General features: G+C 40.4%; 1 protein-coding gene and 1 long non-coding RNA gene across 14 annotated transcripts; both read left to right on the top strand.

Annotated features, from left to right (window-relative positions):
- The first annotated feature begins 14,084 nt into the window (after window positions 1-14,084).
- On the top strand, window positions 14,085-15,111 carry LOC110864632 (AT-hook motif nuclear-localized protein 23). Its single transcript, XM_022113744.2, has one exon. It carries the CDS (start codon window positions 14,156-14,158, stop codon window positions 14,912-14,914), a length of 759 nt encoding a protein of 252 aa, XP_021969436.1. The 5' UTR covers window positions 14,085-14,155; the 3' UTR covers window positions 14,915-15,111.
- A 5,214-nt stretch (window positions 15,112-20,325) lies between these two features.
- LOC110864634 lies at window positions 20,326-26,173 on the top strand. Of its 13 annotated transcripts, none has more exons than XR_004860041.1 (12): window positions 20,332-20,813; window positions 20,995-21,046; window positions 21,227-21,311; window positions 21,441-21,623; window positions 21,709-21,811; window positions 21,899-22,025; window positions 22,145-22,222; window positions 22,346-22,421; window positions 22,632-22,739; window positions 23,250-23,466; window positions 24,874-24,939; window positions 25,940-26,173. It is a non-coding gene; the product is annotated as an uncharacterized LOC110864634 (long non-coding RNA). The 13 variants fall into 13 exon arrangements; XR_004860040.1 differs by having other exon boundaries at window positions 21,227-21,319; XR_004860039.1 differs by having other exon boundaries at window positions 20,333-20,813; window positions 21,419-21,623.
- Window positions 26,174-26,176: the final 3 nt, after the last annotated feature.

Here is a 26,176-nt window from a genome sequence, read left to right as displayed (position 1 = left end):
CTCTCTGCAGGCATCCTGCGGGAAGTCAAGGACCAGACTTGGTTATCCAACCCAGTCATGGTAGAAAAACCAAACGGGGGCTGGCGCATGTGCGTCGATTATAAAGATCTCAACAAAGCCTGCCCCAAAGACTGTTACAAACTTCCCGAAATCGACGAAAAGGTCGATAACCTCGCCCCGTTTCGATGGAAGTGCTTCCTCGATTGCTACAAAGGCTATCACCAAGTACAAATGGCAATCGAGGACGAAAATAAAACGGCATTCCGCACACCTACAGGGAATTACTGTTACACAAAAATGCCGTTTGTATTGCGCAACAAGGGCGTAACCTATCAAAAGTTGATGAACGACACTTTTGGTGATCAAATCAGCAAAAGTGTCGAAATCTATATGGACGACCTGGTCGTCATGAGCATGGAAGAGGATACCATGCCCAACGATATTGAAAGAACATTCCAAACTCTGCGTAGCATCAACATGAAGCTCAATCCAGGGAAATGCTCGTTTGGAATGGAAGAAGGCAAATTCCTTGGGTTCATCATAACTAAAGATGGAGTCAAGGTGAACCCGGAAAAAGTTCAGGCGATCGAGCGCATGCCATCGCTTTCTACGATGAAAGAAATGCAACGACTAGCTGGCAGGCTAGCCGCACTGAACAGATTCTTAGCCAATCATGCAGCTAAATCTTACCCTTTTATCAAAACTCTGCGGAACTGCTTAAAAAAGGAACAGTTCCAGTGGACCGCAGAGGCTGAAAACGCTTTACAAGAGATGAAAGAGTGTCTGATTCAACTCCCAACTTTAACCGCGCCATGCAAGAAAGAACCACTCATCTTATACCTATCTGCCGCAGACAATGCGGTAGGTGCAGTACTCATAATGGAGCGGGAGGGAGTTCAGACACTCATCTACTACATCAGCAAAATGATCAACGACCGAGAGACAAGGTACTCTATCATGGAGAAGTTGGTACTCGCACTAGTACACGCATCGAGACGGTTACGACGTTACTTTGCAAATCACGTCATCACCGTATTAACCAACTACAGGATCGGGCGGATCCTCTCCAAACCCGACATCTCTGGGAGATTAGCAAAATGGGCCATTGAACTAGGCGCGCACACATTGACCTACAAACCGCGTCCCGCGATTAAAGGCCAAGTTCTAGCTGATTTTGTTGCCGAGGTAACGGCGAATCGCATCCAGGAATGCGAAGAAGAACAAAAACCCACACCACCACCATCCACAACAGATACTTGGGCACTATTTACCGATGGTGCATCCAATGAGGATGGTGCAGGTGCGGTTCTGCGACTCGTCAGCCCCGATGGCCAAGAACTCACCTACGCAATCCGCCTCGATATCAAAAGCACAAATAACGAGGCAGAGTATGAGGCTCTACTAGCAGGGCTGCGTCAGGCAGTTAAACTCGGCGTCCAACATTTGGAAGCACACGTCGACTCACTACTCGTTGCAGGGCAAGTACGTGGCGACTATGCCGCAAAAGGGGATATTATGATTCTCTATCTCGAACAAGCCCCATAACTGAAGGCAAATTTCACTTCCTTTAATATCCACCATATCAACAGGAGTGAAAACAAACCTACGGATGCACTTTCAAAACTCGCATCCACCAGTTTCCAACACTTGGCAAAGGAGATACGCATTGAGATTCTGCAGAACCCCTCAGTACCACTGCGCCAAGTCAACGTCATCCAGTACGGTACAACATCCTGGATGACACCAATCATTGCATACTTGCAATCAAGTGTTACTCCCGAAAGCAAGGCAGAGGCACGCAAGTTGCAATACAAAGCGTGTCATTATCAAATGGGAGACGGTATTTTATACCGCAAATCATACCTGGGGCCACTCCTACGGTGCGTCGACCCCCAAGATGCCACGTATCTAATCAAAGAGATACACGACGGAATATGTGGCATACACGCGGGCCCACGCATGGTGGTGGCCGAAATCATGAATGTCGGGTACTACTGGCCTGGCATGCACCTGGACGCGGTCAAAGTCTTACGCAAGTGTTTCAATTGCCAGCGGCATGCTCCCAAAACCTTGCGCCACAAGAACAACCTGATCCCCGTCACCACCGCATGGCCATTTCAAAAATGGGTGATCGATGTGGTGGGACCATTTCCAGACGCACCAGGTGCGGTGAAGTTTATCATAGTGGCTGTTGATTACTTTACAAAATGGGTAGAGGCAAAACTGCTCGCCTCGACCACCGCTATGATAACAAGGAAATTCGTTTGGGAACATATCATCTGTCGTTTCGGTTTACCGATGTGTATCGTTACCGACAACGGCACCAATTTCGCTGCCGACGACTTCCAAAAATGGCTAAAAGAACTAAAAATTGAACACATATTCTCCTCAGTGGCGCATCCGCAAGGGAATGGCCAAGTAGAAAGCATCAATAAAAGTTTAGTCGAAGGCATCAAGGCACGGTTGGGAACAGCCAGACGCGGCTGGGTCGATGAACTCCCTAGTATCTTATGGGCTCACAGGACCAGCCCAAAGACAAGTAACGGCGAGACACCCTTCAGTCTGGTCTATGGCTCGGAGGCGGTGGTCCCCGCTGAAGTAGGTCTCTCTTCACCCCGAATGTTGGCTATCAACAAGATAGACAATGGCGTTGAACGCAAGATTGACTTGGACCTCCTAGAGGAAAGTCGTAAAAACGCAGCAATCAACGAGGCCAAGTACAAAACCAAACTTGAAAAGTACTAGAATGCACGCGTTCGCGTTTGCACCTTCAACCCGGGAGACTACGTCCTTCGCGACAATGAAGCATCTAACGCGGAACGCCCAGGAAAACTTGCTCCAAGTGGGAAGGACCCTACCTCATCCAAGAGGTCCTGGGCAAAGGCGCGTATAAACTACAAACATTAGAAGGCGAACCTATCGCACGCACATGGAATGCACAGCAGCTTCGACGCTGTTACATGTAAGCCATGTTTACATTTTCCATGTAACTTATCTGGCCGCAGACCATTTGCAAATAAATAAATGACCGATTCAATGCAATATTGTTTGTTTCCTTCTATTACAAATGCGTGTTCCACTTTGCGGTATCTGCAAAAACAGATTGGCAAAATCTTCATTCGCGATACCCACACAAAGTGGTAACCACACACAAATATTGTAATAGCCCAGCAAAGGCAAAACGTTAAATGTCTATCCGGCTGGATACGCACATACGGTTTTCACCAAACCTACACAATTCCTAAATCTTAACGGGATGAAAATAGGAATTGACCAATACTCATACGACAAAGGTATAGAGTATACTCAACTGCGCTTCACAGCCAAATAGAGTCATCGATATACGCGCTCACACAAAGAAAGTAAAAGATTTTTTTACATACTTTGAGCCGCACATACTTGCATATCACCTAGATATGCAAAAGGCAAATTCAGACTTAGTGCTATTCACAATAACATTAACTCATACACGTTCAAACACGCAAGTAATAAAAAACAATTGTACAACTTGAACAAAACGATTAAACTTTATATTCAAAAAATTTCTACACATACGCGGTGCCTAAGAGATTTACATAAAGTTTTCTAAACATTTGCATCAAGTAGGAAACCAAAAAGGGCACGCAGGCCAACCTAGTCCTTCTTAGTACCGCTGGTACCCGCATCACCCTTGCCACTACCAGCGTCTCTTCCTCCTCTTCCTCCTCTTCCTCTTCAGGATCACCAAACAACAACCACAAGCGGTCCACGTAATCCTCCGCCTCCAAGTAGTTATCAATATCATTAAGGGCGGAAAAGGACAGGTTGTTGTACGCTTCAACAGCTGCTGCAAGCTGCGCTTCAGTATCTACGCCATGAAACCCAGACCGTTCATCAGTAAATCTGCCTTGGGATAAGAGGTTCATATGGCTAATGCATCGGTTGTAACCAGCCTAGAAACCCGCCTCACGCGCGCGCTCCTTAAGCACATCTACAGCAGCTGTGTTCTCAGGCGCGTCAAGAATGGTTCGAACAATCTGCAACACACAAGCAATAAGATTAGAAAAGGCAAACCTAAAACAATAGCAAAGGTACCGGGTACTTACATGCCCGATACCGTGATCACGCATCCCATCGCGATCTGCCTTAAGCTGATCAAATGAAGAAACCAAGCTATCTCTAGCCTCGGCAGCCTCCCTTGCCCGCGCTTCAGCTACGGCTGCACGGGCAGTGACCTCCGCAAGAATAGTCACACGGTTCTGCACTTCAGCCTGTCAACAACAAAGAAAACACAAGTATACAAAGATAATCAATCATACTTGTGAAACAAAGATACAAATTCAAGAGCAAAAGCAACTCATACCTGGAGGCCCTCAACAGTCTTGTTTAAGTTGGTGCGGTAAGCGTTTGCCTCTTCAAGAGCCTTGCCAGCGCGGATCTCCGCCTCCTTGGCCTCTTTGGCAACCGCCTCAGCTGCGGCTTTCTCCTTGACCAAAGCAGCATTCGCTGCCTTGACATTAGTCAGCTCCTGACGAACACGAAAAATCTTTTCATTCTGTTTGGCCCAAGATTCTTTCCAACTCTTTCGCTCATCAGAAAGCGATTCTTTCCAACTCTTGCGCTCATCAGAAAGCAATTTGGCAAGAGTACGAACCTGTTTAAGGCCAGCAGTCGCAGCCCACTCCTCAGTCTGCTTATAATGCTCAAAAGCAGCCTTCTCCCTTTCAAGCTGCTCCGCACCCTCCCGAGCAGCTTTCACCAACGCTTCAGCCTCAGCCCGCAAGCGAGCATTTTCCTCCTCCATGCGCCCCAGCACCTTGAAGTCTTCCTTAATGGCATTTGCCATTATGGAACTCTCAACAAGCATGGAGGAGAGTTAGTTGATCCGGAGCTCACGGGGCAAAGCGCGGGCCTGAATAACCTCAAACGGGGTGCCCAAACCACCCAAAATCTCCTTGCAAGCGGAGGGATCATTCGAAATATCATCCCCTTGCATAATACTCCAAGGGGGACGATGATAGTTCACAGCCCGGTCACCCGTATAAGTATGATAATAAAACTCCAATTCAGACTCACCAGGCTGAATGGAGGGTCCCTCAAAGCCCATACCCACAGCAGCAGGAGATTTATGCGTTTCAGCATCAGCAAATCTCAAATTTTCGATATTCAGCGGGGAGATCAGATTATCATGGGAATCCACCGTATCAAAGATCTGATACGCGGTCTTCTTCCCAGTATCCTCTGCCTGCACAGAGGGCTCAGTCACCACTTCAACCGAAGGGCCTCTTGTAAATTCTTTATTAACCCCGTATCCGTAGCCGCGTCATACGTGGTGGAAAGAGGGCATCAAAAAAGGAGAAACCTCCATCTTGCGGTTCTGTGAACAAAGCAAAGACAACTATCAATTACAAGTTACAATGACAAACACTTGTAAAGTTAGGATTCACTTACCAGCCACAACCGCAGGCTTCGGCTGCGAGACAGCAGTTGTCCGTTTCGTTTGCAACCTCGGACGTTTCTTCTCGCCAGCACCAGCAGCCTTCTCTTCTGCCTTCCTCTTATTCTTCCCATCAGCAGGCTTGGAACTCGCAGAGGATCCACCTGCAGCCGCACCACCACCTGGAACACCCAAACCCTCAAGGGTGTCAGACACTACCACGTAATTGGTGTATCTACGGAAACGAGAACAAGAGATACCTACCGCGTGCGGCACCAAAGGAGGAACAACTGCGGGTTCATGCTTTTTCCTCTGGTGACCCCGCACAGTTTTCTACACCTGCTTCTTGGGAGCACCCTTCACTTCAAAATCTCTCAAGGCCCCAAGATCACATACGTTTAAATCGTCAAGCAAACAAGTCAGCAAGGACATCTCCTTTACAAAGCGAATAAGGAAATAATCTACTATACCTTTGCCTTGCGGCAGTGGTTCCTTCATCGCATCGCGATCAGGGATGCGAAAGTTGTCGAGGATGGTCAAGTTAAAACCTTCTTCACCCTCCGCGACCGCAACTACCTCAACCTTGCCCTTGAAATCCGGATCAAATATCCTCCACAGGGCAGCATCCTCTGATAATACACTTACAAATCAGTAACAGAGAAAAGGAAGTAAGAAAATCGCACAAAAAGAAAAGTACTTACCACCACTTTTCTCCCGCACAACGGGCCTTGCCTTCTTATTCGGCCTGCTCAGCATCATCCGCAGCACCCACAACTGTGAGTTGTCCAGCTTCTTGAACTCAATGGTCCGCAACTTTGGGAACCAGTCCACTGTATCAGCCCTGGGAACGTCAATGCTCTCCGCTAAGATCGTCTCGTTCACATTCCGAAAAGTCATCCTGTCAACGATCGCGGCAGCCTTAATATAGAAGAATTTGGTTTTCCACTTCGTAATACCTTTCGGAGGGGTCATCAGCTTGGTGCTACCATAGCGCTGAACGAAAGAAAAGAAACCAGTGTTCACTGTCAACTGGTAAAACCGCCGGAAGTCATCAACAGTAGGTTCCATACCAAGAGCACGAAAAGTGTACTCAAAGTTTCGAATCCGAATCATCCCGAACGGGCTCAGTTGGGAAATATGGATATTGTAATACTCCAAAACTTTGGCAACAAACACCGTCAACGGCAGTCGGAGGTTGCAATCAAGAAAGAAGTCAGCCCACAAGGTAACGTATCCCGCCGGAGCATCGGCACCGGTGTCACCTTCCTGTGGGTAGACAAACCCATACTCTGGGGGCATCTGGATACTGGTCATTAGGGTATCAAGCTGACCCTTCGACCACTTCAACACTGGTAAGCCCCCGCCGGGGGTAGCACCACTTTCCTCCTCCTCCGCCGCCGCCGGCAATGAAGGATCTGGGTTTTTACCCTCAGCATTATGTGGATTCGATGGTTCAGCCATCAGACAATGTAATGAAGAAGATAGAAGATGAGTTCAGAAGAAATTCAGAAACCTCACCGGAATATCAAACTAGTTCTCGGAGAAGACCAAGGACACTCTCTTTCTCTCACCGGAAATTTTTTGAAATTTTGAAGAAGTGAGGGGAAACCACAAACAGTTTCCCCTTTTATAGTCACCGCAATAAATGCAGAACAGAAACCGAAAGGTCGTGGGAAAAAGAACAAACCATGCAACGACACGTGTACAGCGACGGTTCCGCTGACGGTTACCACGCGTGAATGGCCGTTCACGCGCCTGACAAAGAGACTTTTACACTCCTGCTACATTGCAGTGATTGTCTCGGGCAGTGCAAACGTCCTTTCATTTTAGCACATGTCAGACAAATCTTACCAACTTCCACCAACTCGCACGTGCGGTCTATAACATTTCACAAAAGAACGACAACAAAATTCAGCATGAAGCGGCATGCGGTTTCTCTGGTATAACGCACCATAACCCATACCGCATGTCGTTTTTTACATCCCCTCAAAAAATAGAAAAAATATATTTACACTATGTAAAGGGGATAAATCAATATCCGCATATACCCACGAGCATACGTGGAATATGCGGAGATGACACACACGAGCCCGCACAGGTGTGTCAGATACTCAGAACCAGCGTTGTTCTTTGAACTGCGAAAACCGCTTCTCAGGAACAACAAAACCGCATCTCCTTGAAGTTCTTCAAGCTTCAAATCCCTCGTGTCCGGTTCACAACCGCAGAGGGTACGTAAACAGCTTCTCGTTAGGGAAAAGGATAAGTATGATGAGCGACCGCACATCAGCAACCCTGACTCCTGATCCTTCAAGAGCCATATCAAAGAGAATTTCTCTTTTAAAGCGAGTCTTCTGCTGCAAACCACAGACACTCATGAGTAGCTGCGGCGGAACGCAACTATTCAAAGGGTAGCTACAGAAGAGCCACAACTAAGTCATCATGCGGTTGAGCAAAACTACTTCCAAGAAAACTGAACTGCTTTCCAACGAAGCATGAAGGAAAGTGGCTACAAAACGGATGCGGACGAGGTTCACCCAGATATCAAAGTATCTAAGGTGATCTCCTTGAGCAACAAGCCAAGCAACAGTGGTAACAAGTCTGCTTATGACTTTGTTTGCCCACTTATGAGTTGGATAGAATAAACAATGGTGGGCACAGCCATGCCTATGACCATGTTTATTTGACCATTATCTAGATTCACATTGTTTGACCAAACACGGCCAACAATGACGTAAGTACCCCAAGTTGTTCGACCAAACATGGCCAGCAATGCAAAGGAACGAGGTAACCGCAAAGGATGTGCGGTTACTTGAGAGCTAACTGGAAGAACATGAACACCCCACAAAGTAGGCATCATCGTTGCATGTCCAATTGCTGAACATAGAGCTTGAGCAAAGCACTTACAACATTGCATCAGCTACCGCAGAGGTTACAACTAGAGTTGCAGTTACGGACATCTTCCGTCACCGTCTCAAAGGTTGGTTCGAAACCCTGCCGACATATTCAGTCACGATCTCAGAGGTTGGTTCGACACACCAACAGGTGGCACCCAACCCTGATGACATTAGAAAAAGGTAGACCATACTACCAGATCAAAACCCTAGGCTGAGAATTTCGCATCAGACGAAAATTGCTCACCGGTACGGAAGAGACGTCACATGACTCTACCGGATCCCCAGCTTGATTTTCTAGAAGCAGGAGCCATCTACATGGCCAAGAATCTTCTCCAAACTACGAACTACCTTCTAGACACCATAGTCCAGTACTCCTCCCACATGCAACTTGCACAAGGGAGCAACACTAGACTGGGGGACTTGAAGGGGTATGGTCCCAGATCTCGCGTCATCATGACCGCGAGTGACCATTACCCTTATCAAAAACCCCCACCAGCAAGAACTTATCTGTGTCCGTGCGGGCATGCGCGAACACAACTGTCGAATCCAATCTGTCAAGTGATGGGAAAATAAAGATAGACATAAGCGATGTGGCCTGGCACCGCATCCTATGAATATCTCCTTACCTTGTGTATGAAAACGGGTGTACGCATAGCGATGCGGCCTAGCACCGCATCCTATGAACACTTTCGTCATGACAAGGAATCTGGACAACAGCAACAGTCAACATAAACGGCGATGCGGCCTAGCACCGCATCCCACAGTCTTTGCCAGGGTGGGAACATGGAAACAACAGCAGTTACCACAGGCAGCGATGCGGCGCGGCACCGCATCCTGCCCACAAGGCAAGTGGGACTGACACTGCAGTGCAAGTGGCACCAGTGACAATCGCCTGTCAGCCCATACGTAAGCAACAGACTGACATCGCAGTAGGACGTGGCTTCACCTCCACAACCGACAAGCCTGACACACCTGCATAAGGGCGGCGCGTCGTCAGTCTGTCAACTCAATCACCCTCCTTCACTCATCGGCTATAAATACCCATCCCAAACCAGATTTGAGGTATCGCTTCTCTACTCCCTCACAACTTCTACTATCACACACTTTGCTTCTCACGCAAATTACTGATTCTCACGCCGGAGAGTGCTAACAAGGAGCACCCCCACCCCTTTCTCCTTGTTACGAGTCACGGTGTGTTTTCCTTGTGCAGGAGATAGCCCAGCTGACGGTCCAGCCACCGATCCTCGGAAAGAAGAGATTAACCCTACTTGACGAGACCAGTGAATTAACCTCTCCTGGTTAACAACTGTTTCATCATTGGCCAAGCAAATGGAAGCTCAAATGTGATTGGCCAACAATCCCCCCCATTCGATGTTTTTCAAACCACGCCAAGGGGTTTTTTTTGCAAGATAACGCCTAATCACGCCCAGGGGGTGGTGAAGTGGCGTTTTTGGGCGTGATTGGGTAATTTAAAAAAAAAACGCCCCACCATGCTTGGTCTCAGGAAAATCTGGGTTTGACCATTAAGTCAAGCGAGTTTTACCGGTAATTTCACCATTATGTCTACGGGCGGGTGGGTTATTGGGTTTTCTCCGGAATTGATGGTGGACTCGGGTTACTCTCAGAGTACTCCGTTTGGTCCAATGAGTGCTCCGAAAGTGCTTAGGATTGATTCTGTTAGCCGTTAAAAAATGACTGTTATATGCAGCTTCACCAGCTTGTTGTAAGTTAGTGTTCTAAAAGTATGTGAAGCACTGGTTAGTACCGTGCCGGCGTGCCATTCAGTGCACAGAAAGCAATAACATATATACCAGAATTCTACTCAAGAATATTGTCCGTTCATTATTGTCTCATCGATTGAGTGCAACATTGACCCTAGAGAAAAAAAGGAAATCAGTTCTCCATAAATTATATATAACTACAAATTATATATATATATATATATATATATATATATATATATATATATATATATATATATATATATATATATATATATATATATATATATATATATATATATATATATATATATATATATGGTTGGGCTATATAGAAAACCCTAAAAATTTAAGAAACGCGGGAAACTCAAAGCTCCCGACTTTTTTTTTTTTAAAAAAAATAACACATGTAATATACATGTTTTTAAGAGTTTTGGGCCAAAAAAATCAAAAAAGCACCGAAGGGTTTTTTTTTAAAAAAAAAAACAAATTTCAGCAACTTTCAGCATTTTTTGTCTAACACATGTTAGCCACCGAAGTTTCTGGAACTTGTTTATTTTTTTTAAAAAAAAGTACTCGGCGCTTTTTTGTTTTTTTTTTGTCCAAAACTCTTAAAAACATGTATATTACATGTGTTATTTAAAAAAAAAAAAAAGTCGGGAGCTTTGAGTTTCCAGAGTTTCCTAAAATTTTTAGGGTTTTTTGTCTAGCATTAGCTTATATATATATATATATATATATATATATATATATATATATATATATATATATATATATATATATATATATATATCTATCTACAAAGGACATGGTTAGCAATACACTTCGTTATTTGTCCTGCCAAATTATGATCTTGTCATTGTTCAAATTTACATTTTTGTTTCTGTTTTTGTTTTTTTCACCCTATCAAATTACGATTTTGCCTCGAGTTTAAATTTACAGTTTCGTCATTGTTTTTGTTTCTTTGGCTCTGACAAATTACGATTTACCCCCATTTTAAAATTACAGTCATGTCATCGTTTTGGTTTTTCTTTTTTCGACAAAAGTATGGTAGTGTTTTGTTTTAATTGGTTGACTCGATTTAATTTTTATTCGTGCCAGGCAGTTGTCTGACACTCGTTCATTTGTCTTGACAAATTACTAGTTTAAAATTAAAGCCTTGCTATCATTTTAGTTTTTTCCTTTTTAGCAAAAGTATGGTAGTGTTGTGTTTTGATTGGTTGACTTGATATAATTTTTATTGAGATCGTGTTATGAGTAGTATGTATAAGTAACCGAAACACAAACATACATGTTATAAGAGTGAGAAATATTCGGTTTAGCGTCCTCCGACGCGAACAGGACATAAAACTAGTTATAAACGATGATCAATTGTCTTTCTTCTTCTTTTGTTTTTTATATTAATATTAATCAAAGATGTGTACAAATTCAAAGGTCAGCCAAACTAAAGCAAGATTCGATCAAAAAGTAATAAAATTTTGCTACGTACAAATTGCTTTCAAAAAGCCCGAAATCACAATGTACTTTGATATCTTTTCAATATTAATTCATTTGTTGTATTCGTTGATTTTATTTTCTCTTTCACTTTTATGTGGACAATTAACACGAGGCACCCCTTTGACATTAGGACAAAAGAGTTTCGATGTAACGTGACATTTGGACCAGGGCCACCATGACCCCTCATGTTACACAGAGGGAGCATAATGCGACATATGTGTAAATGCGCAAATATTGACTTGGTGTGTCAATGTCATGTTGGATACTTTGGGCCATCATGACCCCTTATGTTACACCGAGGGAGAATAATGCAACATATGTGTAAACGCGCAGATATTGACTTGGTGTGTACGTCGAATGCCATGTTGGACACTTTGGGTGGTGGATGTTTCATCATAATGATTATGTATGACACTCAAGATATATCGAAACTAAATAAGTTGGAATGATGTGTGTTAAAAGGGCCATGATTTAGCCCCACGTTACATATTGTGAAATATGGCATTAGAGTCATTACGCATATGAATGGGTCGATCTATATAGTTAAATATGGGTTAAGGATGACTAATAATGCGAAGCATAATGAATGTGTGGCTTTTATCTGCGGTTTTATAACACCTCGTTTTTCATTAGTAGAAACAATTATTATCAAGTCCATTTGAGGACCCATTATATTAAATGGATGAAAACCATTCATGTAAATTCCAGCAAATTCGATTTTAGGGACAAATTAGATACAATTACATTAGGATTGATTTCTCTAAGACCTAGGACCATAAAAGACAGATTAGATAACATTTGTCCTCAATAAACTCACGAACCCTAAAATTTGATAGTAGAGGATTGAACATGCATCCTTTTTTGGGCGTTTATTCCCAACGAAATCAAAACCACTAGAGACAACTTTTTTAAAAATAACTTCTTTTTACAACTAATATCATATTATCAAGCATTTGAAAGAATTTGAAATTACATCACTTTTATGAAAGGCAAGCCACTGAACTACTAAATAAGAGTTATTAGGTACAATTAATCAAGCTCCTTAAGTGTGTTTGTGTGTTCTTTAGCAAGTGAATGAGAGGAAATGGTTTAAGCCTTGTCATATTTCATCCAATGTCCTGTCCAAATAACCAAATATCCATTTTATACATTTTTGTAAACAAATATCATTAAATTCCATTGGCAATTACAAGAATCCAAGATTTGAACTTTGGTTACAAAAGGAAAATCCTCATGTCTAAGTGGCATGTGACCATGTGTAACATTATATATATTATAATTACTATTATCCATCTTTTGTGAATAGTACTCTAACTTTTTTACTCATCAATTTTCAGCATTAACACTTATAGCCCCTTAACTTTCTAAAAACTTTACAATCGAGCTCTACATATTTGTCTTGTACGTGTTAGTATAAATTCAAGCTGCTTTATGTTTTGAGTTAAATTTTTCACGTAAATGACTTGGGTCAAATATAATATGTTCTTTTGCTTATTATTATGTACATTTTTTGTTAGTATATGTTTTGGCGTAAATTTTTTTCCCCAGAAATGAGTCTACTCAAATATAATGCGTTTTCGTGCTTATTTTTATGTATGATTTCACTTTATCTACATTTTGACGTACAATTTTTCGGGAACCTTAGGTCAAATATAGTATTTTTTCATTAAACGGTATAAATTCAAGGTATTTTACGTTTCAACATCATGGCAACGCACAGGGCAAGTTACTAGTTAGTTATAGTATTAAAATAATTAAAAGTAAAATGCCACTGGATTATAAAAAAATAAACCTTGAGTAGCTTTGGTTATTTGTAAGTTTATTCATCAATAACTTTGTATAACCATTTTTAAAACTGTGTAGTTGTTTCATTAAAAAATAAAAAAAAATGAATGTCACGTTATTTTCACGTAGGTTATAGGTTCTCATTAATTAAACCATTAACAGTTTGTAAGACTGAACGATGCGGGCGGCAAAATGGCATGAAAGCCTCCTCAACGCCGGAACACCACCCCATGTGGTGGCGTGGGTTTTTCCACTGCGTGGGTGGGTGGGTGGGGGGGTTAAGGTGGTGAAGTGGTGGGCGGTGATTGGTGGGTGGAGTTAGGTGTAATTTTGATTGGTTCGGTTTTTTTTTTTTTCAAAACGTCCTCTTTCAAGCCCATTTCACCCATGATTTCTTTAACACATCATGTGCAGATTTAACTTTCTCGTGACTCTTCATGTCCTTCCACACCAGATAATCTTATAATGTTTGAACCTTTGGTTCTCCTTTTCTTTGAAACCAATTCAACATATCGATCCATCCTTGGCGCTTGTTAAGGAGGTAACGCCCCAAGCCATAGCGTCCTAATGAGTGGCACGACTCGATGTATGGCTCTCTATCTAAATGATATGATAGTGGTTTAACACCAACAACACATAATAAAATACTTCTTTATGTCATTTCTAGAAATCTTGATGCTACCATACGGCCATATGGGGTTAAGCTCTCCCTCATTCTTCCCACGTGTCATAAAATAAAACCCTCATTTCTTTTTATAAGTTTTAAAAACCTTAATCTCCACCGTTACCATCACACTTTATTCTTCTTCCTCTCTTTTGTTCCTCATTCTTCTTGTACACACATGTCTACTTCCCCTTTCAACCTCCACCAAACCCTCCAAACCCGCCCGGATTCCGAAGACGACAACAACCAAACCACTTCGGAATCCGGGGACGGTTACGGCCGCCGCCCGCGCGGCCGTCCTCCCGGTTCCAAAAACAAGCCAAAACCACCCGTAATCATCACCCGCGAAAGTGGCCACACTCTCCGCGCTCACATCCTCGAAATCAGCGACGGATGCGACGTGTTCGAATCCGTCTCTGATTACGCTAGGAAAAAACAACGTGGGATTTACATAGTCAGCGGTACCGGTACCGTAAACAACGTTAGTTTACGGCAGCCGGCTGCCGCTGGCTCTGTTCTCACGCTGCATGGCCGGTTTGAGTTACTTTCGCTATCGGGTTCATTTTTACCACCCCCGGCTCCACCGGGTGCTACTAGTTTGACGATTTTTTTGGCGGGTGGACAAGGTCAGCTTGTTGGTGGTAATGTGGTTGGTGCTTTGGTGGCCTCTGGGCCGGTGATTGTTATAGCTGCTTCTTTCACAAATGTCGAATATGAGAGGCTCCCGTTGGATGATGACATCCAAGACGAAGCCGCTGCAAGTAGCGGTGGAAACGGGGACGAGGATGGTGGTGTTGATGTTGGTGTTGGTGTTGGGGTTATGTTTCCTGAGTCTTCATCTATAGGGTTGCCTTTCTTTAATTTGCCGGTTAGTGTGACTAACGTGGTTGATGGTGGTGGTTGGTCTGGTAACGCGGCGAACCAGCCGCAGTTCTAAGGAAGAAGAGAGGTTGTCAACTTGTCATCGATTTGATCTTCATTTTTGTTGTGTTCAATTTGTTTGGGGTTTGGTTAGGTTTCAATGTGTTGATGTAGTTTTGGTTTTTGGTTCTTTAGATTTGCGAATTAAGATATTGGTTATGTCTGTCCTTGTGAAACTATTTTGATATTTTGAAAAGTAAGGTTTGCTATGAAGGTTTTGTAATTAATAACCTTTCTTGGGTTGGTGAGTTAAAATAGACCAACACAACAGTCATGCACCACTCACTAGTAATACGGGTGGTATGACATTTTTGTCGTATCATATGCGTCGTATAGACTATTGGCTGGTTATATAGACTAACACACAATTCATACACTATTGGCTGGTTATATTGGTTGTATAACATTATGATACGTCGTACAGACTAACACACAATTCATACACTACTGGTTGGTTATATTGGTTGTATAACATTTTCTCTGTATCATATTCGTTGTATAGACGATTGGACCACTACTTTTTTTTTCGAACGGAGGCTATTTTATTAATCAAAACAAAATAGGAACAAAGGGCCAACAAGAAGCTGAGAATGTCGAAAGAAATATAAAAACGACATTACAATATAATCTCTTGCATTAAACGATATTCATACACTTCTGATTAGCTATATGGGCCGTATAACATTTTCATCATATCATATTGGCCGTATGAACCAACACACCATTCATACTGATACACTACCCATTAGTTATATAAGTCGGGTCGAAAAACATTTGTCACGTCATGTGGGTCGTATAAACTAATTAACTCACCATTTATACACTACAGGCTAGTTATACGAGCCATATAACGTTTTCGACATATCATACCGGCTGTATAGGGTGTTATAGCACGGGTGTTTGAGTTTCTAACTGGGTTTCACATTATTCGGGTTTGTTTTGACTTAACAATCATAATTATTCGGGTTTAATTTGTTTTGACTTTTAAGGAAAAAGATAAAGAATTAATGTCAAGATTTTGTATTAGGTTGGTCAAATTTAACGATCTTAACGGATACTTTTATCCTTTTATGAAGCTGACTCCATTGTGAGTTATAGAAAAAGAAAAAAGAAAAAAGAAAAGTAAGAGGCATGTGAAGACCTAGCCTTCTTTCCAGAATGGTTGTACTTTTCTTTTTTAAATCCTCAACGCAAATTTTAACAATGAAAAACAAATATATACAAACAAGAGTGTCTTCAGTCTTCACTACCATACAGGCGTGTCTTCAGTCTTCACTACCATCATTATCTTCATACCGAGTACACTGTTGCTAGGCTTTATTGCTATAAAGTGATGGGAGTATTGGACGACTCAGGTTACTCGGAGTACTTCGTTTGTCCAGTGGGTGTCCCGTGAATGTTCGAGATTGATTTGTTGGCCGTTAAAAAAAAGTGATGGTAGTATTTATGCAATAAAAACCTTAAAATTCAATAAGTTAATTTCAAAAAAAAAAAAAAAAAAAAAAAAAAAAAAAAAAAAAAAAAACCATTATTTGCAGAAAAAAAGTAGTGAATGAAAATCAAGTCTTTTTAGACATGTATACACATTTGTTTATTTTAATAACCACTAATTAATTGAAAGTTTGGAACGTTCATAGTATGCATGTTGGCTTAGTCTAAATTCTAAACCAATGCTTTTAGGGGAGGCGGGGTGGGACGATTTTGTTCCGTGATAAACCATGTTCAACGCGTGGAGAAGTGTACAAGACCACCGCCAGTGCCACCATCATCTATAACGCGTGGAGAATTTTTCCCGTGATAAAATTCACGCGTTATGTCTTGTTCTGTGATAATTGGATGTGAGGGGGTGTGAGGGTTTATTGTTGGGTCTTGTGAGTGATGACCATTGCCACTAAAAAGGTTGTGAGTGATGGAATAATGGTTGATGACATGGCGGAACTTGATTGGATGTTGTGAGTGATAGAATTTTTGCAAGTGATAACCACCCCCTCCCCCGGTAGATAATGGTTTTCTTAAGCTACTACCTAAATGCGTATCATTAATGAGAATTCACTTTAGATAATGGTTTTCTTAAACTACTGCCTAAATGAGCATCATTAATGAGAATTCACTGACGGACGAGATCCGTTTGTGACTACCGACAGAAAGCAATGAAACCCAATAAAAGGGGATAAAGGAAAGTTAAAAGTCCATCGATAATTCATCGATTATTACTAATAGATACCATAACTCAAAAAACGGCTATATCACCGGCCGATTATCAACAGACACCTGACACGGCTAAGGGGGTGTTTGTTTTTTTGTGAAAAGTATTTTCCAACCTCTTATGTCTGCCACACGCAGACCACACGCACACAATTGAGTCTGCAGCGTGTTTGTTTTTTGGAAGTGATTTCATTAAACCTCTCCTCGCACAGACCCGGCCTCACATCTTCAACCCTCTTCTAACCTATGCTCTTTCAAAACACATCTAAAAAAACCCTAGCTTTCTTCTTCTCCACAGCCGACCCCCATCCTTCTTCTTCGTCACCGCTCATCTCCGCGCTTCTCTGCCACAGCCGACCCCCATCCTTCTTCTCCGTCACCGCATGCTGCTTAAAGATGACATCCAGGTGCTCACTATTTCAGCTCCCTGAGGCTGCGGGAAGACCACATTGGCGAAAATGCTTTGTCATGATAATGATATCAAAGGTATTAACTCTTGATAATCTTCTTCTTTGTATTTATTGTTAATCCAGCGAAGTTGACAATGTGGCATCTTAACTTGCTTTAGTTGCAATATTATACAGATGGTTAAATACACACTTTCATGTGCTTGTACTGTTCAGGTATTTTTGGGGACAACATCTTCTATGTTACTGTTTCTAGAACTATATCCCTCAAAACTATTGTCCAGAAGTTATTTACACATCATCTTAATGTAAACAACCCTGATTTCCGGACTGATGAAGAGGCAAAGAACGCGCTAGAGAAAATGATGAGACAAATGGGATCATAGAAGATATTTCTGCTTCGTTTATCTTCAGCCCTAAAACTATAATTGTTATACACATAGAACGAACCGAATATACTGCATAAATTGCTAATTTTAACCACAAACATCCATGAAAATAGCTAGAAAGGGGGCTAGAAGGTTAGTGCCGGCCCGGCCACTCATATTTTCATAGTTAACAAAAGTAATGAACATTTAACAATTTTAATAATAAAATGTTACCCCGTAAAATGATAGTTATATCTAATTCAAAAGTTTCACTCTCTTTCGTGAATTTTCTTGTAACACCCCAAAGAATAATTAGTAGAAAATACCATATGTTTAAAATATAAACGTGTAGGTGATAATTTAAATAACACTAAACCAACAAAGAAACTTGAGGGGCTGAAAATGTAAAGATGGAAACTTGGTTTTAATAAAAATAAAATAAATCAAAAACCCCACACACAGATGTGTGCATGGTGGGGGTGTTCGACCAGAAGAAAAAGGGGAGCAAAACCCTAGCTTTTGTTCTCCATCACAATTCCAGCAAATTCAACAATAAATCAAGGCTAATTTTGTTGCATGTTTGATGAATTAGGTGCTGTTTGTTTTTTCAGAGGCAAAACGTCTGCAGTCTGCGGACCACATCTGCAGACATCTGCAGCTGAAGAGGTGGACCAAACCTCTGCAGTCTGCAAGAAGAAGACTGTTTGTTTTACAGAAGTGTTTTTTAACTTCTTCAATCTAAACTACTTCCTTAACATGTGCATCAGTAAACTACTTCGATAGTTCGAACAACAATCTAAAACAACCATAATATTTGAAATTTAATTCAGATCTGCAGGTAAGGTATCAAGCAAAATCTACTTACAAATCCTTTCTACTTCGATTGTTCAACGAATCAATCCGATATACACAAACGATACATCGAAAGATCCGAGTCAGTTTGAAATTTATCAATCTTCAATCGAAAATCATCTAAACAGACTGAATTTCAACAGATTCAAATCTGAATCGTTCAAAAGTTTCACCGAAATGATCCGAAAATCAAACGAAATCGATATGATTTCACCGAAACTGATCAAATCTGAATCGTTCAAAACTCAAACATCGACAATACAAACATCGACAACACAAATATTCAAATCTGAATCGTTCAAAACTGAATCATTCAAATCTGAATCGTTCAAAACTCAAACATCGACAACACAAATATTCAAAAACCTAACAACTAATTTTCCGATCAAACCATTGACCAAAACAACAAGGTGCGTCTGCCGTTTCGGTGAAATCAGATCGAGGTGGAGTCGACGGAGGTGTGGTGGCTTCGACGGAGGTGGAGTCGGCGGTGGAGAACGGCGGTGGAGAACGACTCGGCGAGGGGTGGAGGCCGGCGTGGCGGCGGCTGGAGGTGGAGGAGCAGGGGAGGTCGCTGATGAATGGAGGAGCAGGGGAGGTCGCTGATGAATGGAGAATGGGAACTAGGGTTTGTGTGTTTGGAAGAGGTTGAAGGGATATGAGAAGAGGTAAAACAAGATCTGCCCGAGGAAGAGGTTCTGAAGAGGTTTTTTTAATGAATCGTCTTCTGAAAAACAAACAAGCTTCTGGACCCTATGTCTGCGCGTGGTCTGTTTGGTGAAGACAAAAGAGGTCCTGAAGCTCTTTTAACAAAAAACAAACAGCACCTTAGAGTCCATAACATCATCTCTTCATAAGGTATGTTGAGAATTTGGTGTATGTTTGTGTATTGAGTTCTTCTTGAAACTTATGTTGCATAATTGAGTAGAAATCTGCTGAAATTGTGATAAGGATAGTAAAATCTACATGATTCTAAGTGAAATTTTGATGAATATAAGTAGAACAAATGTTATGAGTAGGTATTGAGTTAAATGCACAAGTATGAACTAATGGGTTTTGATGTGTAAATCGAACTCATGAAATCTGGTAGATTAATAAAGATGTTGAACATATAATAATCAGAAAATTTGATATAAATGGTTATAGTAAACATGTCTACTTGTTAAGTGGGAGTTCTAGTGGTTAGAGACTTCAATAACTTGAAGGACATGGCTAATTATATATATCTATGGAACCCATTAAGTCTAACCATCTTCCAAATCGATATCCACCGTTAGATCTTGCTGAAATAAAATCTGAGCCGTTTAAACTCACTAAAATAACCGCTCTTGTGGCGGTTACAAGAGGTTATGGTTGGTTTTTGTAGATGGTAGTTACATCCACCTTTTGCTGCCCACTATCTCTACAACTCAACCACCTAATGTCAACTGATTAGGAGGTGGTTATATATATATATATATATATATATATATTTTTTTTTGAACAACAAAACATTATTTTCATTCATTCCACCAACAAGTCAACATAGCAAGATGCTATGGAGACATGATTACATCCAAGATCTCCACTACACCAATCAAAATACACAATGTCTGATTGATTTATGTTTTCTTATGTTTTCATTAATGTCGACTGATTTTTAGGTTGATATTGACCATTTAAACTCTTCAACTTCTAATCCTAGCCCTTTAAATTTCATTTTTCCTTCTTGAAGCGACAGTTGGCAGTTTCTCTGGTGGTTTACACACTCTCTCACCCCCTTGCAGTTCTCGTCCCACTCTCCTGCTCCTTCTCCTATTTCCTTGCACTAACTGCCCATCCAAACTTTCATCTTCGAGATTTTTGTTTATGGTGGACCTAGAACAAATTAATCACAGCCCGTGGATCATGCTGAAACAAAATCACAGCCGTTTAGATTACAAATTTTCTTCTAGAAGCGGAGGTTTAAAACAGTTTCACTCCTACGCTCCCACTAACTCCATTCAGTTTCTCACAGTTTTCTTCCATGTAACGATATATCTCAATTTCTTCTTCATTATCTCCACCATGGTTCCGCTCCAGCACTTTCAACCCTAAATTTATGGTAAGTATTCCCTCCGGCACCGTCTGGTTTTGACGATGGTACTTCCCGAATCAGTCACGTGTTATCAAAATTACTTGATTACTTTGATGGATTTCATCGATTAGCCTATTTTGATTTATATATTTCATCGACTTGGGTGGTGGTAACACTCGGGGTTGTGATCGCTTGTGTTTATTTATAGGTTTCCGTTCGAAGTTGAGAGGGTTTACTTGGACGACTCCCTCAGTGCCTTGGTGAAAATAAGCTAGTGTTATCTCTTTTTATTTCTCTTCTTTATTTATTTTTCTTATATGTAGCTATGTGAAGTTTGTTTAGGGTTTACTTTTGGAACGCACTTTTGTTGCTTTTTATCTGATATTAATGGTGATTTTTTTTTACTTTTGATATGGTAACTTTTGTTGTGATTAATGCAGATTGTGTAAGATATCTTTTGTCCCAATATATTAGATATGTTTGAACCCAGAGTATTATTGCTAAATCTTGAAGAATCATAATAAGGTAGTTAGGTAATTTTCCACTTATCTCAATAGGTGTTTTTCTATATTATCTTGAAACAAATTCTTACTTCACCACTTATATGTATTCTGTTTGGTGATAATCTACAGCACTTGTATACTGCAATCACAGGCACACTCTGTTCTTGATCCTGAGGGTTGCTCTGTTTGACATTTATTACCATAATGGAGTAGCAGCAGCAACTCATATGGATCATTAAAACGTTGGTGAGTAATGGCATTAATCTTGTCGTCTTCATGCTCCTTTGGAAGGGTACATATCAGCCACTCAAAGTGCCTTGATCAAGACTGAAAGGTTTTGTATGGTTAATCATTATATAGAAGTTCATCAAGAAAATGAGATTCTTTTTGCTTTTTAATGCAATTCTTTTCCCTCTTAGATACTTGCTAGAGATTTTGGGCAAGTACAAAAATCAATGCATTCAGTTATATCAACGAACAAAAAAAGAGATACTCGATACTACGCTAAATGAATTCTCAGAGGTGAGAAAGTGCATTCTGTTTCTTTTCTTATTGTTCGTGTAAGTTGCTGGTTATAATAGTGTTGACAATATGGATGTGGTGATGTAGGGTTATTTTAGTTTTTCTAAAGAAAACCGCCACAAATTTCTACTCATTTGTGCTTGAGAGTGTGATCTTAATTGGACTAAAGTTTGGGGCTTGATGAAGCACTATGTTGGTCTTGAGATCCCTAATGGTAAGTCTTCTTTTGTTACACCTATTTATATTGTTTGGATGTAAAATGATTAACTATCAGGTGATGAAACTGATGAGCATGGGCATGACTTTGATGGTCATCTTTTTGCTTTTTTGTAGAATTGAAAGAAATCGAAAGGGTCATTATACATCCTGACGGTTTGAAGTTTTTGGTCTCTATTTGTGCTTTATTATCGTGTAAGTTTTTGGCCTCTGACCTTTGTTGTTATTTTATCTATTAAGGATGGACTTATGGCGATTTGTTTATTTATTTATCATTCATCAACGCAGAAACTAAGTTTGACTATATGATTTCCTTAGGTTCACTATAACACAAGGAAACTTGGTACAGATGGGATGGTCTACACAATGCAGACCCGACACAACCTCAACGAAGGTTATTTTTAGACTCTCAATAATCCTGTGGCTCATTTATCTGACCCATTTTAGATAAAAACATAAAAGATATATCTGTTTAAAGAGAAATTGTGTAGATCCTTGACAACCTCAACCAAGGTTCTCTTTAGACTCTTTTTAAATAAAACTGGATTGACTGTTTCATATATTTAATGTGATGAAACATAAAATATTTTCTTTTTTTATGCAGAGGTTTTAATATGCATGGTCTTTTCAAGAAACACAAATTAGAGGGCAGAGAAGAAGTTGAAGAAAGTGAAAATATGCATTGCCTTTTCAAGAAATTAATACAAGTTAGGTGAGACCCTACATAAAATGGTGAACTTCTATATGGCTGATGGAAGGGAATCTTTGTACACGCATATTATACTATGCTTTTTTTTTGTTTTTCTCATTTGAGTCATTAGACTTTTTTTTGGTACATAAGAGTCATTAAGAGATAAATTATATATATTAACATATTATACATAAATTTAATATTTGTTACATAAAACTAACATTTTTTACATTCATTTTTTTGCTAAAGCGTGTAATTTTTATCCATTCTCTTATAAGTCTTATCACTAATGGGCGCCTAAAAAACAAAACGGGTCAAATGGGTTGAACGGGTCGAACTTGGTATATTCTTATTACATTGTTGTCTTTTGCAAATCAATAGTTTTTACTTATTACTTAGGCCCAACGGTATAGTTTGGCACCCCTCAACATTTGGAAGGTTCTCATTGGCCCATAAGGATGACATTGGTCAAACTATACATGGGTTATGTAGATGGGAGTTAACCTTTTTTCCCTTTGACCTCTATCACAGGCTATGAAGAGGCTATGAAGGTGGATAACATGTTGAAAATCAAAGAATGCAATTACAAACGTTGTGTAAAAGGCTTGAGGTACATATTCACAAACTGATTGCAGAAATGAAAGACATGATAAAGCATTTAAGGATGAAGTTGAAAGGACAACAATATAAGCACAAGAGTGTATATCTAAGGCTGAAATCAATTGTACAGACTACATAAGCTTTAGAGGTTAGCTTGGAGATTTGTGTTTGCAATTTAGCCTTTTTACTACAATAAATTCTAGTATGCCTCTAAAATTCCAAATAGTTGTTATAAATAAGGTAGTAAATTTCCAATGTTATAAATAGGACATACTACACTAAATGGGTTGTATTTGTATCTCAAACGAATATTGTCTTCATTTAGAATGCAAAGAAAGATAATTTTGCTATTATGACATTAAATTACTTGGCCACTAAGCCATGTATAACATTTCAATTTTTCATTTAAGGGATTTGTCTTTCCTTCTATTGTTACATTTTAAAATGCAAACAAATATATAAGACGAATTTACATCGAGATAGTTGGTAAACGGGCAACAAGGTGCGCTGCTACCCCTATTGGCCAGAGAATATGGGATTTGGATGATAGCCATAATTGAGATACAGAGCCTAGCAAAACTATACCTTAGTGTAAGACTGTAGAGGTGCACAAAACGGTTTTTTTTCAAGAACCGGGAACCGGGTAGCAACCGGGTCCGGGTTTGGTCAACAAAGTCAATAACCGGGTCGGGTAGGAACTGGTTTCGGGTACATTGGGGTTTTTGACCGGTTTGTTTGGGTTTTTTTTCTCGGGTTTTGGCCGGTTCGGGTCTGAGTAGAGGTGGAACCGGTTCCGGCTCCACCAAGTCAGGTCTGGTTCGGTTCTTTTTCCAACATCGGGTCTGGAATTGGTATGTACCCCCGGGTCGGGTAGGTAGGAAACTAGGAACCGTTTTTTTTAGCACCTCTAGCTTGCTTAGTGCAATATGCCAATAGGGGTTAGTCGTTTATAAAATATGTGTGTTTTTGCTTTATTACAATTGGCTACTTTTTAAGCAGCTTGAAGAGTGTTTTTTTTTTATACCGACTTAACAGTGAGACTTTGTTTCATGTTGTCCGCTATCAATGATATTATATGGAACCCTTTAGTTCATTGACATTTTTGGAACAAGTAGCCCCCGGTTGATTCTTCGTGTGCATGCAAATCTTTCTGCAAACCATTTTGGAAAATAATGTAGTTCAAAATTTGAAAAAAATATGTATGGGCTCCCCTGGGTTAGTAGGTGCACTTTGGTCCACTACCAATCCCGTGAATTTTGCCAAATCGAGGCTGCTCATATAAGTTTGTCTAATCTGACTCTATTTTTTTTTGTGTTTATAGGTTTATTCATGTTATTAGTATATAATACATCAACATAACCTGTCCACCGGACGGGTATTAAACTAGTTGTAAATTATGCACATAAAGTGTTTGACAAAATGCTTAAATGAAACGTTGATTCTAACAATTCACCAAGTAACATTGATGCGAAATTATGAATGAAATATGCACAATTGTACATATTTTGAGTATGTGAATAAGAGGCATTAATGATAAACGGGTTGTGCAATATAGGCGACTCGAAGGATAAGCCCGGAGACCAAGCCGGAGTGGATAATCGACAAAAAGGGAAGCATTAAGGTACGCGTTTTTAGCGCTTAATTAATACTAGTTATGTCATGCCGATGTTAGATATAAATTTGTATTTTAGAACTTGGGACTTGGTATTGTTTGGTTTGCCCAAAGCAAGGATTTAATGGAAACAAACCAAACGGGTCAAATGAGGATTCATGTGCAAACCGGGTTGACGGGAGCACTAATCCGTAGAAAATAAACCCGTGGATGCGGGTAATGAATTATTGAATACGCAAGCCAGTAATGGAAGCGTAAACGTAAAAAGGAAATTTGATGAACCCGGGATTGGGTAAAAAGGGATGTGCATAATATCAAGGTATACATTATAAGTGATTAAGTTTAGATACTTAGATCACTAACGGGTCAAATACTAAAGGCGCAAACCCAGTAATGGGAGCGCGAGATAAGTAAGATAAAGAACCCGGGAATGGGTCAACATATTGTAAAATAAATCCCGTCCGTATGGATTTGGGTAAAATGAACTAAAAAAGTAAATTTGTAAAAATGTCGAATAAATATCTATATGTACGATCATGTTTTCGATGGTGCATAATTGTTATAGTTTTTCCCTATGAGAAGGTTAATAGTTGGAAAATAGGGAAGATCATAAGCATTACTAGTAATTTTGATTGTTTCTTGTCTTGTTTCGATGATTAAAAAATGCGAAATGGAACAAACGGGTCAAAATGGCAAAAACAACAATCTTTTGCTGCAGATTTAGTCCCTGGCGGGTCGTGACAGATGAGCCCTGGCTTAGGCGGGGCGCGCGAGAGCTACCGTAAGCTATACCGATTAAAGTTGTTACGCTGGTTCTCTACTGCCTTACGGCAGCCCTAAAATGCCCAGAGGCTACCGTAGCTTACGGTGGCTACCGTAAGCTACGGTAGTGCCCAGCCAATTTTGTTGAGTTTTGCATATTTTAGTTAATCGAATCCGTTTCCGAGCGTAGTTTTCGATTATTCTAATTCCTAAGAACCCTATTACTAATATTTATTATTATTTTCAGCTTTTAGGATGATGCTAGCTAGTGGATGATGATCAAGCCAATACTACCGAACCGAACACATTCAAGATCTTATTCCGCATCTTTTGTCATTATTAGTTATTAATATAACTTATGTAATTAAAGGAATACTTATGTATCCTAATAATGTTTTGAACGTTTGTTAAACTCGTAAGAACTAAGTTTAATGTCAATGTAAATGGTTTGACTTGGTGTTTATAAAGAATAGTTCTATTTTGT

This window comes from Helianthus annuus, chromosome 6, assembly GCF_002127325.2.
Source record: "Helianthus annuus cultivar XRQ/B chromosome 6, HanXRQr2.0-SUNRISE, whole genome shotgun sequence".
In the NCBI taxonomy this organism is placed as follows: domain Eukaryota; kingdom Viridiplantae; phylum Streptophyta; class Magnoliopsida; order Asterales; family Asteraceae; genus Helianthus; species Helianthus annuus.
Note: the sequence above shows the minus strand (reverse complement) of the source record. Positions and strands in the feature narration are given on the sequence as shown.

Bases quoted from the DNA above. Each gene is read 5' to 3' on its own strand.
- LOC110864632 (XM_022113744.2), top strand. From the start codon at position 14,156: ATGTCTACTTCCCCTTTCAACCTCCACCAAACCCTCCAAACCCGCCCG.